At 32.5% G+C, this 15495-nt stretch overlaps 1 protein-coding gene and 1 long non-coding RNA gene across 4 annotated transcripts; both read right to left on the minus strand.

Moving 5' to 3' along the window:
- Positions 1-1692: 1692 nt before the first annotated feature.
- LOC112798052 (F-box protein CPR1-like) lies at positions 1693-15169 on the minus strand. Of its 3 annotated transcripts, XM_029298067.2 has the most exons (3): positions 5022-5263; positions 2289-3635; positions 1693-2080 (listed from the first exon to the last, which is right to left on the minus strand). In XM_029298067.2, exon 2 carries the CDS (start codon positions 3576-3578, stop codon positions 2322-2324), a length of 1257 nt encoding a protein of 418 aa, XP_029153900.1. In that variant the 5' UTR covers positions 3579-3635; positions 5022-5263; the 3' UTR covers positions 1693-2080; positions 2289-2321. The 3 variants fall into 3 exon arrangements, with proteins under 3 accessions (XP_029153900.1, XP_072071398.1, XP_025696995.1); XM_072215297.1 differs by lacking the exons at positions 2289-3635; positions 5022-5263 and adding an exon at positions 13960-15169 and having other exon boundaries at positions 1792-2080; XM_025841210.3 differs by lacking the exons at positions 1693-2080; positions 2289-3635; positions 5022-5263 and adding exons at positions 13300-13721; positions 13960-15169.
- Positions 8533-10811, minus strand: LOC140172960 (uncharacterized). The gene is made up of 3 exons (XR_011871575.1): positions 10598-10811; positions 9067-10368; positions 8533-8825 (listed from the first exon to the last, which is right to left on the minus strand). It is a non-coding gene; the product is annotated as an uncharacterized lncRNA (long non-coding RNA).
- Positions 15170-15495: the final 326 nt, after the last annotated feature.

The following is a 15495-nucleotide window of genomic DNA, read 5'->3' on the forward strand; positions in this document are numbered from 1 at the left end:
GCATGGATCATAAGCAAAAGTAATAGTAATGCAAGCTCAGATTGGTTCATAACTATAACATGTTATTATACACTATAGCTAGATGGAACCTTAAATTCTAGGTAATGAATCCAAGATTGCTTAATCTTGACACATAAAATCAGTTAGAAAATGACATATTCACAAAACTATTGTCTGAATTAAGCCATCACAGTCATAAAACTTCATGGCCTGCATAGAACACAAAGAAGATGATCCATCATATCATAATGTGATCAAAATTAACACAAATAAAATGTTACTAGGAAGGGGCAACAGATTTTCGACACATATAGCGTGAGTAGTGTACCTAAACAAGCCAGCCATATCAAAAAGAACATAAATCAAAGGGGTGAAATATTAGTAAGGTTGTAAGTTAGGACACTCAATCTTATGATTCAATTTGATGTGATGCTCTTTCTACTTGAGACTTGTGTATAGTATAAGACTAGACCAGCTTTTTTTTTATATGGCACTAAGTAATGTTCCAAGCTGGAATAACCTAATAAGCTATATGAATATTACATCAAAGTAAGTAATTTGAGACTTGCAATGCAAGCAGTGGCGGAGCCACGTTATGAGCAAGGGGGGCAATGGCCCCCCCAAACTAATAAGGTGTATGTATAAGTTTTTGATTTTTTAGTTTAACCTCTTTTTAATTTTTAATTTTTCTTTCTTTTTAACTTATATTTTTCATGTTAGCCCCTCCCAAAATAATTTCTAGCTCCGCCCCTGAATGCAAGCTATCATAACATTTAAGAGAAACAGCAAAAAATGGGAGCTGAGGTATAAGATTAAGTTTTTTGCCTCATAAACTCCAGAACGCCTAAACATTAACCATGCACTTTCGTGCATTTAGCTTTTGAATAAAGTTGGAGTGGTTTGGTGGTTAGCCCACTAGTCCGTTTAAGCAAATGGCGAAGATTTGAATCCAGCCTTGTACAAGTAACAACCTGTTAACTAGCGGCAAATTCTTAAATAGAGTTCAATAGTCCTCAATTTTGTCTTATATGGGTAGAAATTCATACAACAAATTTTATCAGTCACATATTGATTACTTGTATGACATTAAGATAAATCTTATTTCATTGTGAAGTACCTAATAATATTACAAAGGATACACATCAACTAAAAATTATTTAAGGTGTTGCCAAAGCTAACATCTTAACTGAAAGTATACAATCAATAAGAAAAAGTATATTTATGTATAGCACTCAGCACAATAACGAAGCATACCTCACCACAATACTAGATTGTAGGAAGCAAGACAGCTATTAATAATTCCCCTAGCATTTGATACATCAAGTTTCACCATGAATAGTCAAAACTCACATCTGAATGCAACTTGATGCACAATGCATCTTGCTCAGTACTTTTATTGATCACAAAGTAATAAAACAAATCAGGAATAATGTAGGACCTATCCTTTTAAAACGTGTTTAAGTAGTTTCAGTAACACTTCTACTATACATTCCTTAATTAAGCAGTAAGTTTAATATAGGAATTTTCATAACAACAAGAATTAATAACAATCAAATTTAATGTTAGGTGATTTAAATTTTTCATGCTTAGTGGATTGATTTTCATGTTGTTAAGTTTTCCTGAGAATATGATTGGATACTTGCAAGAAACTTCATATGGATTAAGGAATGCCATTGCTCGATAAAACAGAGATAAACAGAAATTTTACAAGAGATTCATTTGACAAATTCACTAGACTCCACACCTAGCATCTCAAGTTTGCAGGAGAAACGTATTATCCCCAAAAGAATCTACAATTAAAACTTCTAGGATTGAATTCATAAGGTTTTGGCATGATAAAAGAAAAGTACATTATGCAATCTGCAAAATAAAGCATCTAAAGTTTTACATAACCAACTAAGAAATAAAACATCTAAAGTTTTGCATAACCAACTAAACTTCATTTGCACTTTTCAAATGTTCTTCTTCCCCATGTGTCAAGCTGTTCACTTGTATGTTGGCTCCTAATTCTCTTTCTTTGTTTGATGCTAACCTTTAGCAACATCAGGTTGTTCAAAATATTCATGGTGAACTTGATGGCCTGCCAAAAAAAAAAAAAAAAGCTAAGGTAAAAGACAAAGTTTTAGACATAAAAATAATCTAAACTTCAAAACTGCACCACAAGCCTGGACTACAGGAAGTAACACAGTGATCAATGATTCCTAAGCATTGATAAATTCAAATTTCAACATCCAGAAACAAAAGTCACATTTGATTGGAACTTGATGCAAAATGCAATGAAAACAAACCGGAATAGCTTCGTGCAAAGCATAGGAGATTGGTTACATGCCGATCTCCTTCTTCATCTTCTTGTTATCCTTATCCTTAATGTCACTAGGGAGTGGTAAGAGACTCTCTGTGTAAACAATATTGAGTTCACGGCAGTGAAGCTGACAACGCAAATTTTTAAAATGCTTGAGCAGGTCTCCTCTGACATTATATATGAAGTACCCTATTTTACCACACGAAGTATAACCTCTTCCAATAATATCCCTATTACTAGATAAGCACAGAGGCCGGAAGTACTTGCAAGGAATCTGATAAAGAGTCCAAGATGAGTGCACTTTATATTCTTTCATCACCCATATGTCAGTGTTACAGCTATCATTATTGCAAGAATACAAGGCTAGGCAGCCTCTGAGTAGGGCAAGACTTGTATAGGAGCCTGACATTTGTTCTGGCGCAGATATAGTTGAAAAAGTCATTTCCATGAGATCAAAGATGATAATAGCATCCCTGTAATCTTTAAGATCCCAAGGCACCCAATGAACAGCGCCATTAAAGAACAACCCACCAGAATGCCAGGAACGAAAACCCAAGATTTGAATACCCAAGTGTTTGGGGACAGCAGCATCATGATTAATCCATGAATTGGTTCTCAAGGAAAAGCAATCCAAATGATATTGTAATTCGCAATCGCACCAAGCTACAAGAAGTAAGTAATCATCCTGTGATGCATCATAACCAAATCCATGCAGATACGCATTGTAGGCAATCCTGCCATAGTCATGGGGCTTACTACGATGAACAATATGAGAGTAGGATATTCTTTTGCTGGATCCAGTGAGTGGGTTCCATACCACAAGAAAATGCGGGTGTCGATGGAAGAGAATAAAGCCTCTGCAGGATCCTACGACGAAAAACTTAGAAGGTGGTTTCTTTTGGAAAGGGGGACACACCTCTTTTTGTGATGCATCATTGTCGTCTAAGTAAACCAACTCCGCAGTAGTGTCGTTTTTCATGAAGAAGCATGCATTGGTGGCAGCGGGAGAGTGGTGAAAATGCAATTCCGCAAAGTCAGGATCAGAAATGAGAGAGCGCCACAGCTTGGAAACGCACCTGAGGCGAGCGAGATGTCTGATCGGCACCCGCAGAAAGATTATGTGAATCAGGTCAAGAGGGAGGATGTCGTGAATGCTCTTGTTCTTGTCATTCTTCTTCTTATTCTCCATGCTAGATTGCTCTTTTGCTTTGTTCACCGTGTGCTTCAGTTTCTTCTTCTTATCCATGCTTGGATTGCTGAGCTTTTCGCAATTCATATGCCAATTCACACAACTCCGGTTCCCGGGACTTGAAATTGCCTTGAAAACCTAAAACTAAAAAGGGAAGGGTTAGTTTTGGATTGGTAATTGAAAAGAAAAAGTTATCTTCTAAATGGTAATAGATCTTCTCTAATTTTTTTAACACTTGAAAGAATAAAGAATGATTTTTTATCTTTAATTTTATAAGTGAGACTAAAATTAAATTTGAGAGAGAGAACAATAAAGGATTAGATTTAACATTGAACACCATCCAATTTATTTTTTACTGGAGAGGATGATCCACTCCCTCTTCTAAATAGGTCCATAAAAAATAGGAAAAGTATAGGGTACCAACATATTATCTGCCAACTTCTGCCAACTCTTATTTATAATTGTGTTTCATGGAAGTGTGTTCGTGGATGTATCTAATAATTAATATATTTTAAATACATATATAAAGAGACACATCTAGAAAATATATCTATAAAGACACTTCTATTAAATAATGGGATATTTTTGTTCAAAAATAATTTTATTAGGTAGGTTTTTGAATTCAAAAATACTACTTAGTCCCAATTTGGATAAACAACTTAATTAAGCTATATTTGAAAAAATAGCTTAAACAATAAATAATTATATTAAAAGTAGCTTATAAATAAGTTATTTTGTGTTTGGATTTTTAGTTCTAAAAATACTTATTTTATATAAATATGATAAAAAGTAGTAGCATTATGAGAGAAGTCATTTTTTTTAACTTTTCTATAAGTTTTTAAATAGCTTCTTAGAAAGCTGCAATTTAATTTTAAAAATTCTACTGAACATTAATACTACTACTTTTTATAAATAAAAAAATCAAAAAAATTACTTTTAAAGTTTTTCAAACGGCCCTTATTCTTTAAAGTTTAACTTTTGCTCCGTCTTTAATTTAATAACATATTATTTTAATTTTTTAATTAATTATGCCTTCTAATTTTAAGAATTTATTATTTAATTAATTTAAATATTTATTTTTATGATATTAGTTGTTCAAAAAATTAGAAAAATTATTTTTTTTATTTTGCTTATATCATATGATTTGTTTACAATTTAAAATTTACAAAATTATTCCAACATTATAAAATTACACAACTAAAATCACAAAATTACACACCAAATAATTGATAGACAACAAAAATCATCAATAAAATTATAAAAACGAACAAATCATTCACAGTTACTAGAACAATAATACTCTCGTATCTAATTTTTGAAAAATTAAAAATAGTACAGTAAAAACACGAACACATTTAATATTAACATGAATAACATGAAAACATAAAAAATTATATCATTATACATTCAGATTACACTAATATTTCAAATTCGAAATCAACAAAATAATAAAAATTAGAGTTTAGCACATCCACATTACATTTATTTTACAAAATTCCCAATCATACATAATTGTGTAAATAGAATTACCTTAGACAAAAAAAATTGATATGATGGAGGAGACCCAGGACAAAAGAGGCGCAAGGGAGCTGCGGGTCGCCAATGGAGCTGCGTGTTGCGGATGGAGAAGTTCTACGCAGGGGGAGGGGGAGGGGGAGCTCGTCGCGAGGGGAGGTACGCGGTGCGGGAGAAGACGAACACAGCGAGGAGGGGAGGGGCTGTAGCTCTGGGTTTTTAGTTTTTACGGAGGAAAAATTTTCTTTAGTTATCACATAATAGAAGTGACTAGTTGAAATCTGTGTTTAAAAGAATATTTAGGATTTTATTTATGATATGTTAGTGTTAAAAAGATTTAAATTTAAAATTTAAAATTTAAATTTGGTTATTCTGTTTTTTTATTTGTTTTTAAATTAAAAAAAGGACAATAAATATAATTAGATGTGTTTGTAGTTTTTTTTAAATTAATGTTTAAAAAAATTAAAAAAATGACAATTTTTAAAAGATATCATATAATTATATAAATACTATATTTTTAAGGATATATTTTGGAAAGTGTATAAAATAGTAAAGTTAGATTTATTTAGTATTCCTATTTAGTTTAGTAATAAATCACTCTAAATTAAAACTTTTTTATTTAATATATTTTTCACTCTCACATTCTAATTATTTATTTAATATTTTTTATTTTTATCTTTCACAAAATATTATGCAATTAACATCAAAATATTTATACTATAATAAATTAATCAAAATAAAAATATTCGAATAAAATTTTTTTTAATCAATTTCCGAACAACCATAGTTTTAATTTCTCTCCCTTTTTTTTTTTGCTTTTTTAAAAGTCTTTTGTTTTGATATATTTGTATGCAAAAAATTACCTTAAGAAATTATGTTACATTTTTCATTTTAAATTTGTGTAGCTTAACATACAAGGTGATTAAGTATTAATTTATTTTTGTTTTGATCTGCTATAATTTGTTAGAGAACTACTTAAAACTAACTGCGTTAACAGCATAATTTAAAAGAAAAGTGTATATTTTGTGTATGTAATTGATAAAATAAAATATCTTTTAAGTTTTACATTGTCAATTTTCTTTGTACATTCATTACCTCATTTTTAATCATTAAACAGCCAAATAAAAAAAGGGGCACTCTACTATACAGATTCAAGTTGTATAAAGAGAGAATTAAATTTTTTTATAGTTATTTTTTATTATTTTATTAATGTTCAAAATGTGGATTCTGGTATTTTCAATCTCTCTTTCATCACATAAAAAGAAAGACCTTTAAACTTACATCTTTACCATATAATTCATCATAAAAAAAATATAGGAGCAAGCAAATTAGGTAGTCTTAGGGAATTTTGCTGACTGTGCGCCGAAAAGGGTAGCAGGGCAACTATGGGTTTCGAAACTGAATGTGAGAGATACTCTTTAGGGAATTTTAAAAGTCAAGGACGATTATGGGTAACTCGCCCAATCTTAAGGATTACTTTGAAGTTTTAGTCTGTCCCAAAAAAAATATCTCCGAAAAGTTCCTTTTCTTCAAATCAAATTAAGACATTAAATCATATGATTCAATTTGATGTGATGCTCTTTCTACATGAGACTTGTGTATAGTATAAGACTAGACCAACTTTTATGATATGGCACTAAGTAATGGTCCAAGGTCGAATAACCTAATAAGCTATATGAATATTACATCAAAGTAAGTAATTTGGGACTTGCAATGCAAGCTATCATAACATTTAAGAGAAACAGCAAAAAATGGGAGGTATAAGATTAAGAACTTACTTCCATTATAACGGTGAACTCCAACCTTTGACCAACATAGCATAGTATTCAATCTCTGACTTTCTCAATGGCGGACAGTTGTTGCCAATGATGATCAATTTTTCTGTAAACAATAAAATTTTCACAAATTATTTTAAAATTCACAATCATATTTTAACTATTTTAAGCAAAATTTATTCTTGTTCATTATGGTTAATGAAAACGGGCTTCAATTCAAGCTAAATTTAATATAGAATTATTGCATATATATATATATAGCCAGGTTTTTGGCCTCATAAACTCCAGGACGTCCAAACATTAACCATGCACTTTCATGCATTTAGCTTTTGAATAAAGTTGGAGAAGTTTGGTGGTTAACTCACTAGTCCGTTTAAGCAAATGGCGAAGATTCGAATCCAGCCTTATACATGTAACAACCTGTTAGCTAGCAGCAAATTCTTAAATAGAGTTCACTAGTCCTCAATTTTGCCTTGTATGAGTAGCAATTCATTGGCCAGCAATAAATTTTATCAGTCACATATTGATTACTTGTATGACATTAAGATAGATCTTATGAGTCTTAATTATTTCATTGTGATGTGCCTAATAATATTACAAAGAATATACATCAACTAAAAATTATTTAAGGTGTTGCCAAAGCTAACATCTTAACTGAAAGTATACAATCAATAAGAAAAAGTATATTTATGTATAGCACTCAGCACAATAACAAAGCATACCTCAACAATACTAGATTGTAGGAAGCAAGACTGCTATGAATGATTCCCTTAGCATTTGATACATCAAGTTTCACCATGAATAGTCAAACTCACATCTGAATGCAACTTGATGCACAATGCATCTTGCTCAGGACTTTTACATTGATCACAAAGTAATAAGGCAGCTACTCCAATGAAGATGTTAAAAACATCTTCTTATGATGATCTTTGTTTAAAAAGTGTGACTTATTTGTTTAGCAACATTTTAAATAAAAGTAACATTTTTACTTTAAATAAAAATCAAGCCCTACAACTTATCATCCAATGGTCAAAATGAAGTATCTTCACATGATGACAATTATGAAATCTTCATTGGAGTAGCCACCAAATAATAAAACCAATCAGAAATAATGTAGTGCAAAGAAGAGAAGAATAGGACCTATCCTTTTAAAACGTGTTGAAGTAGTTTCAGTAACACTTCTACTATATATCCTTAATTAAGCAGTAAGTTTAATATAAGAAATTTCATAACAACAAGAATTAATAATCTATGGTTTTAAACCAATCAAATTTATGTTAGATGACTTAAATTTTTCATGAGTAGTGGATTGATGTCCATGTTGTTAAGTTTTCCTGAGAATATGATTGGATACTTGCAAGAAACATCATATGGATTAAGGAATGTCAGAGTAGAGTCCAAGATGAATTCACTTTTTATTCTTTCAAAACCCATATCTGAGTTCTATTATCACCAAAACTGTAGTTTATGAAATACAAGGCTAGGCACCCACCTTGTATTACGATTCACGAGATTGATCCATATTCTTCTCCTTCTTGTTCTTCATCGGGAAAATGAAATCAAGAAAGGTCACTTTAATCATAGTATCGTCATGAAATATTTCGTTTAGGTCAGAGCAGTAGTGAGCTTCTGCAGGGTCCTTGATGAAGAGGAATGAAGAGGTGAGTGCTGAGGAGAAATTTTACAAGAGATTCATTTGACAAATTCACTAGACTCCACACCTAGCATCTCAAGTTTGCAGGAGAAACGTATTATCCCCAAAAGAATCTACAATTAAAACTTCTAGGATTGGATTCATAAGGTTTTGACATGATAAAAGAAAAGTACATTATGCAATCTGCAAAATAAAGCATCTAAAGTTTTACATAACCAACTAAAATAAACATCTAAAGTTTTGCATAACTCATTTGCACTTTTCAAATGTTCTTCTTCCCCATGTGTCAAGCTGTTCACTTGTATGTTGGCTCCTAATTCTCTTTCTTTGTTTGATGTTAACCTTTAGCAACATCAGGTTGTTCAAATTATTCATGGTGAACTTGATGGCCTGCAAAAAAAAAAAGCTCAGGTAAAAGACAATTTCAGACATGAAAATAATCTAAACTTCAAAACTGCACAGCAATCCCGGACTACAGGAAGCAAGACAGCGATCAATGATTCCCAAGCATTGATAAATTCAAATTTCAGCATCCAGAAACAAAAGTCACATTTGATTGGAACTTGATGCAAAATGCAATGAAAATTAACAGGAACAGCTTCGTGCAAAGCATAGGAAAATGGTTACATACGGATTTCCTTCTTCATATTCATCTTCTCCTTGTTATCCTTGTCCTTAGTGTCACTAGGGAGTGGCAAGAGACTCTCTGTATACACAATAATGGGTTCACGTTTGGGAAGCTGACAATACAGATCTTTAAAATGCTTGAGCAGGTCTCCTCTGACATTATATATGAAGTACCCTGTTTTACCACACGAAGTATAACCTCTTCCAATAATATCCCTATTACTAGTTAAGGACAGAGGCAGGAAGTCCTTGCAAGGAATCTGATAGAGAGTCCAAGATGAGTGCACTTTATATTCTTTCATCACACATATGTCTTACGGCAATCATTATAGCGAGAATACAAGGCTAGGCAGCCTCCGAGTAGGGCAAGACCTGGGTAGGAGCATGACAGTTGTTCCGGCGCAGATATAGTTGAAAAAGTCATTTCCTTGAGATCAAAGATAACAATAGCGTCAGTGTAATCCGTGTAATCTTCAAAATCGAAAGGCACCCAATGAACAACGCCGTTAAAGAACAACCCACCAGAATGCCAGTAACGAAAACCCAAGAGTTTGGGGACAGCAGCATCAAGATTAATCCATGAATTGGTTCTCAAGGAAAAGCAATCCAAATGATATTGTCCTTCGCAATCGCACCAAGCTAAAAGAAGTAAGTAATCATCCTGTGATGCATCATAACCAAATCCATGCAGATACAAATCGTAAGCAATCCTAGGGCCAGGGGGCTTACTACGATGAACAATATGAGAGTAGGATATTCTTTTGCTGGATCCAGTGAGTGGGTTCCATACCACAAGAAAATGTGGGTCTCGATGGAAGAGAATAAAGCCTCTGCAGGATCCTACGACCAAAAACTTAGAAGGTGGTTTCTTTTGGAAAGGGGGACACACCTCTTTTTGTGATGCATCATTGACGTCTAAGTAAACCAAGTCAGCCATAGTGTCGTTTTTCATGAAGAAGCATGCATTGGTGGCAGCGGGAGAGTGGTTAAAATGCAATTCGGCAAAGTCTGGATCAGAAATGAGAGAGCACCAGAGCTTGGAAACGCACCTGAGGCGAGCGAGATGTCTGATCGGCACCCGCAGAAAGATTATGTGAATCAGGTCAAGAGAGAGGATGTCGTGAATGTTCTTGCTCTTGTCATTCTGATTCTTCTTCTCCATACTCGATTGCTCTTTTGCTTTGTTCACTGTGTGCTTCAGCTTCTTCTTCTTATGTATGCTTGAATTGCTGAGCTTTTCGCAATTCATATACCAATTCACTCAACTCCGGTTCCCGGGACTTGAAATTAATTTAAAAACCTAAAACTAAAAGAGGAAGGGTTAGTTTTGGATTGGCTATTGGAAAAAAAAAGTTATCTTCTAAATAGGTCCATAAAAAATATGGTATTGGATATTTTTGTTCCAAAAAAATTTTATTAGGTAGGTTTCTGAATTCAAAAATGCAACTTATTCTTTAAAAATCAGAGTTGAGCATATCACATTATATTTATTTTACAAAACACCCAATTATACATAGTTTTGCAAGCAGAATTACCTTAGACGAAGAAGGATCGCGATGGTGGAGGAGACTTGGGATGAAAGAGGTGAGCGGGGGAGCTGCAGGTCGGCAATGGAACTGCATGTCGCCGTCACGGATGGAGAAGTTCTTCGCGAGGGGAGGTACGCTGCAGCTCTGGGTTTTTAGTTTTTACTGATGAAAGATTTTCTTTAGTTACGACAAAGTAGGGGTGATTAATTAATTAAAATCTGTGTTTAAAAGAATATTTAGGGTTTTATTTATGATGTCTAATTGTTAAAAAAATTTAAATTTAAAATTTTGAATTTTAATTTGGTTATTCTGTTTTTTTATATTTGTTTTTAAATTAAAAAAATAATAAATGTATTTGAATGTGTTTGTTTTAACTTTTTTAAATTAATGTTAAAAAAATTGAATAAATAACAATATTTAAAGAATATCTTTTTGGAGACTCTATTTAAAGAATATCTAATCACACTGCTTTGAATTTATAAAAATAAAACATATAAATTCTATTTTTAAGGATTTATTTTAGAAAATATATAAAATAGTAAAATTAAATTTATTTAGTATTTCTATTTAGTTCAATAACAAATCACTTTGAATTAAATTTTTTTATTCAATTTATTTTTCACTCTCACATTCTAATTATTTATTCAATATTCTCTACTTTTATCTTCCACAAAATACTATGCAATTAATATCAAAATATTTCTACTATAATAATTAATCAAATAAAAATATTCGAATAAACAATTTTTTTAATTAATTCCTGAACAACCATAGTTTTATTTTCTCTCTCCTTTTTATTTTTTTAAAAGTCTTTTGTTTTGGTATATTTTGTATGCAAAAAATTACCTTAAGAAATTCTGTTACATTCTTCATTTTAAATTTTTGTGGTTTGACATACAAAGTAATTAAGCATTAATTTTTTTTTTAGTTGGGTCTACCATGATTTACTAAAAAACTACTTAAAACGAACTACGTTAATAGCATGATTAAAAAGAAAAGTGTATATTTGTGTATATAATTGATAAAATAAAACATCTTTAAATTTTACATAACCAATTTTATTTTTTTTTTGGTGACTGTAACCAATTTTATTTATACATTTATTACTTTATCTTTAGTCATTAAAGAGCCAAATAAAAAAAAATATAGGAACAAGTAAATTAAATAGGCTTCTCTATTATGATACTTAGATAGAAGTCAGAAAATAATAAGAGACACAAAACTGATATTAGTGCTCACAACATAGTTTACAATATAAAATTTGTAACAATTCTAAAAAATTGTTAAGCATATATTCAAGACAATTAAATACACAAAATATTTAACAATGCAGAACTAGTCTTATGATATTTAACAATTCACTTTTGCTCGACTTATATTCAAGACGGTTATACGCTTATACTTATGTACTTACATGCATAAAGTGGAACTTAATGAGCCAAATACAGCTCACTATTGACAAATAAAAAATAACTCAGAAAACTGAATTGACAAATCGATAAATTCACAATTTTTAAGTTGGAATTCACATGTTATATATCTCACAACAAAGTGTATTATTCTGTGTAAAAATTGCACGGCCTATTACATTGTTTCCGCCAACCATCAATGCATAGAAGAAAAAGCAATTACTTATATAAGCCATTTAGAATCATTTAAATAGAGGGATTAGTATTGAAAGAACAAGAACAGGAATCTAATGATAGATCAGTCAAAGATAAGTAACCAAGGAAATATTGTATAGAGATAAAACATAAAGAAGCAAATCCAAAACTTGAACTGCATAGGAGAGAAAAAATAAAGCTAATAATCTCAGAAATATTACTTTACTTAGTTTACCATTATATATAATTCAAAAGAGATATTGAATTTAACAAGAGGAAACTCAATTGCATTTTCAAATGTTTGAGTTTTCCCCAATCATAGAATAAGAATTTTGAGGAGCTTCTTTCCAGCTCAACTTGCCAATCCTACACTTTATTTACAACACAATCAAAGTGTCCAAGCCGTATTCACTCCTAATTCCCTTCCCTTGCTTGACCTCTTCGTGATTCTGAGAACCTGCAGAAAATATCAAACAGTAAAATTTTGGCATTAGACATGAAAAACAGAGATAATTTTAATCTCAAAGAACCTCAATGGGAGACGTGACAATAAGAAGCAAGACATGGTTTAATGGACTTCAAATTCCCCATCAATGGTCAAAACTCACATTTGGTTGCAACTTAGTACAAAATCCATCAAGCTCATTTCGTTTCAATCAATCATAACACAAGCAAAATTAACAGCAACAAAATGGTGTAAAGCACATGTTACATACCCTTCTTCTTCTTGTTCTGCTTGATGTTGCTAGGGAGTGCCAAGGGACAGTACACATGCACAATGGACCTTGTGTAGCTGGTAGGCTCACCATAAATATATTGAACATGTTTGAGCAGCTCTCCTCTGACATTATATATATAGAACTCTACTTCACCCTCAGTAACATATCTAAAACGTGTTTAAGTAGTTTCACTAACACCTCTACTATATATATTCCTTAATTAAGCAGTAAGTTTAATATAAGAATTTTCATAACAATGAGAATTAATAATCTATGGTTTTAAACCACTCAAATTTAATGTCAGACGACTTAAATTTTTCACTAGTGTTTTCATGTTGTTAAGTTTTCTTGAGAATATGATTGGATACTTGCAAGAAACATCGTATGGATTAAGGAATGTCATTGCTCGATAAAACAGAGATAAACAGAAATTTTACAAGAGATTCATTTGACAAATTCACTAGACTCCACACCTAGCATCTCAAGTTTGCAGGAGAAATGTATTATTCCCAAAAGAATCTACAATTAAAACTTCTAGGATTGGATTCATAAGGTTTTGACATGATAAAAGAAAAGTACATTATGCAATCTGCAAAATAAAGCATCTAAAGTTTTACATAACCAACTAAGATATAAAACATCAAAAGTTTTGCATAACCAACTAAACTTCATTTGCACTTTTCAAATGTTCTTCTTCCCCATGTGTCAAGCTGTTCACTTGTATGTTGGCTCCTAATTCTCCTTTCTTTGATGCTAACCTTTAGCAACATCAGGTTGTTCAAAAATATTCATGGTGAACTTGATGACCTGCAAAAAAAAGCTCAGGTAAAAGACAGTTTTAGACATGAAAATAATCTAAACTTCAAAACTGCACCACAATCCCGGACTACAAGAAGCAAGGCAGTGATCAATGATTCCTAAGCATTGATAAATTCAAATTTCAGCATACAGAAACAAAAGTCACATTTGATTGGAACTTGATGCAAAATGCAATGAAAACTAACAGGAATAGCTTCGTGCAATGCCTAGGAAATTGGTTACATACCGATTTCCTTCTTCATCTTCTTCTTGTTATCTTTATCCTTAATGTCATTAGGGAGTGGCAAGAGACTCTCTGTATACACAATAATGGGTTCACGGTAACACAGATATTTAAAATGCTTGAACAGGTCTCCTCTGACATTATATAGGATGTACCCTGTTTTAGCACACGAAGTATACCCTCTCCCAATAATGTCCATATTACTAGATAAGCACAGAGGCCAGAAGTCCTTGCAAGGAATCTGATAGAGAGTCCAAGATGAGTGCACTTTATATTCTTTCATCACCCATATGTCAGTGTTACAGCAATCAGCATTGCGAGAATACAAGGCTAGGCAGCCTCTCAGTAGGGCAAGACTTGGATGGGAGCATGACAGTTGTTCGGGCGCAGATAAAGTTGAAAAAGTCATTTCCATGAGATCAAAGATTACAATAGCATCCCTGTAATCTATAAGTTCACAAGGCACCCAATGAAATGCGCCATTAAAGAACAACCCACCAGAATACCAGTAATGAAAACCCAAGAGTTTGGGGACTGCAGTATCAAGATTAATCCATGAATTGGTTCTCAAGGAAAAGCAATCCGAATGATATTGTCCTTTGCAATCGCACCAAGCTACAAGAAGTAAGTAATCATCCTGTGATGCATCATAACCAAATCCATGCAGATACATATTGTAGGCAATCGTGCCATAGCCAGGGGGCTTACTACGATGAACAATATGAGAGTAGGATATTCTTTTGCTGGATCCAGTCAGTGGGTTCCATACCACAAGAAAATGTGGGTCTCGATGGAAGAGAATAAAGCCTCTGCAGAATCCCAAGACCACAAAATCAGAACGTGCTTTCTTTTGGAAAGGGGGACACACCACTCTTTCTGATGCATCATTGTCGTCTAAGTAAACCAAGTAAGCCATAGTGTCTTTTTTCATGAAGAAGCATGCGTTGGTGGCTGCGGGAGAGTGGTGAAAATGAAATTTCGCAAAGTCAGGATCAGAAATTAGAGAACACCAGAGCTTGGAAACGCACTTGAGGCGAGCGAGATGTCTGATCGGCACCCGTAGAAGGATTATGTGTATCAGATCAAGAGGGAGGATGTCATGAATGCTCTTGCTCTTGTCATTCTGATTCTTTTTCTCCATGCTCGATTGCTCTTTTGCTTTGTTCACCGTGTGCTTCGGCTTCTTCTTCTTATGCATGCTTGGATTGCTCAGCTTTTCTCAATTTATATACCAATTCACTCAACTCAGATCCGGGACTTGAAATTGCCTTGAAAAAAGGGTTAGTTTTGGATTGGGTATTGGAAAAAAAAAAGTTCTTTTAAATGGGTCCATAAAAAATATCGTATCGGATATTTTTGTTCCAAAAAAATTTTATTAGGTAAGTTTCTAAATTCAAAAATGCTACTTATTCTTTAAAAATTAGTTTAGCACATCTACATTACATTCATTTTACAAAACTGCCAATACCTGTGTTTGGTTTAGCGTTAGAAAGAAGAGAAACACGTTTCAGTGCATTGAATGCTTGCTATTTATATTTG

Source organism: Arachis hypogaea, chromosome 14, assembly GCF_003086295.3.
Source record: "Arachis hypogaea cultivar Tifrunner chromosome 14, arahy.Tifrunner.gnm2.J5K5, whole genome shotgun sequence".
Taxonomy (NCBI): Eukaryota; Viridiplantae; Streptophyta; class Magnoliopsida; order Fabales; family Fabaceae; genus Arachis; species Arachis hypogaea.

What these genes read in the sequence shown, in the direction of transcription:
- LOC112798052 (XM_029298067.2), bottom strand. Translation starts at nt 3,578, where the DNA reads ATGAATTGCGAAAAGCTCAGCAATCCAAGCATGGATAAGAAGAAGAAA.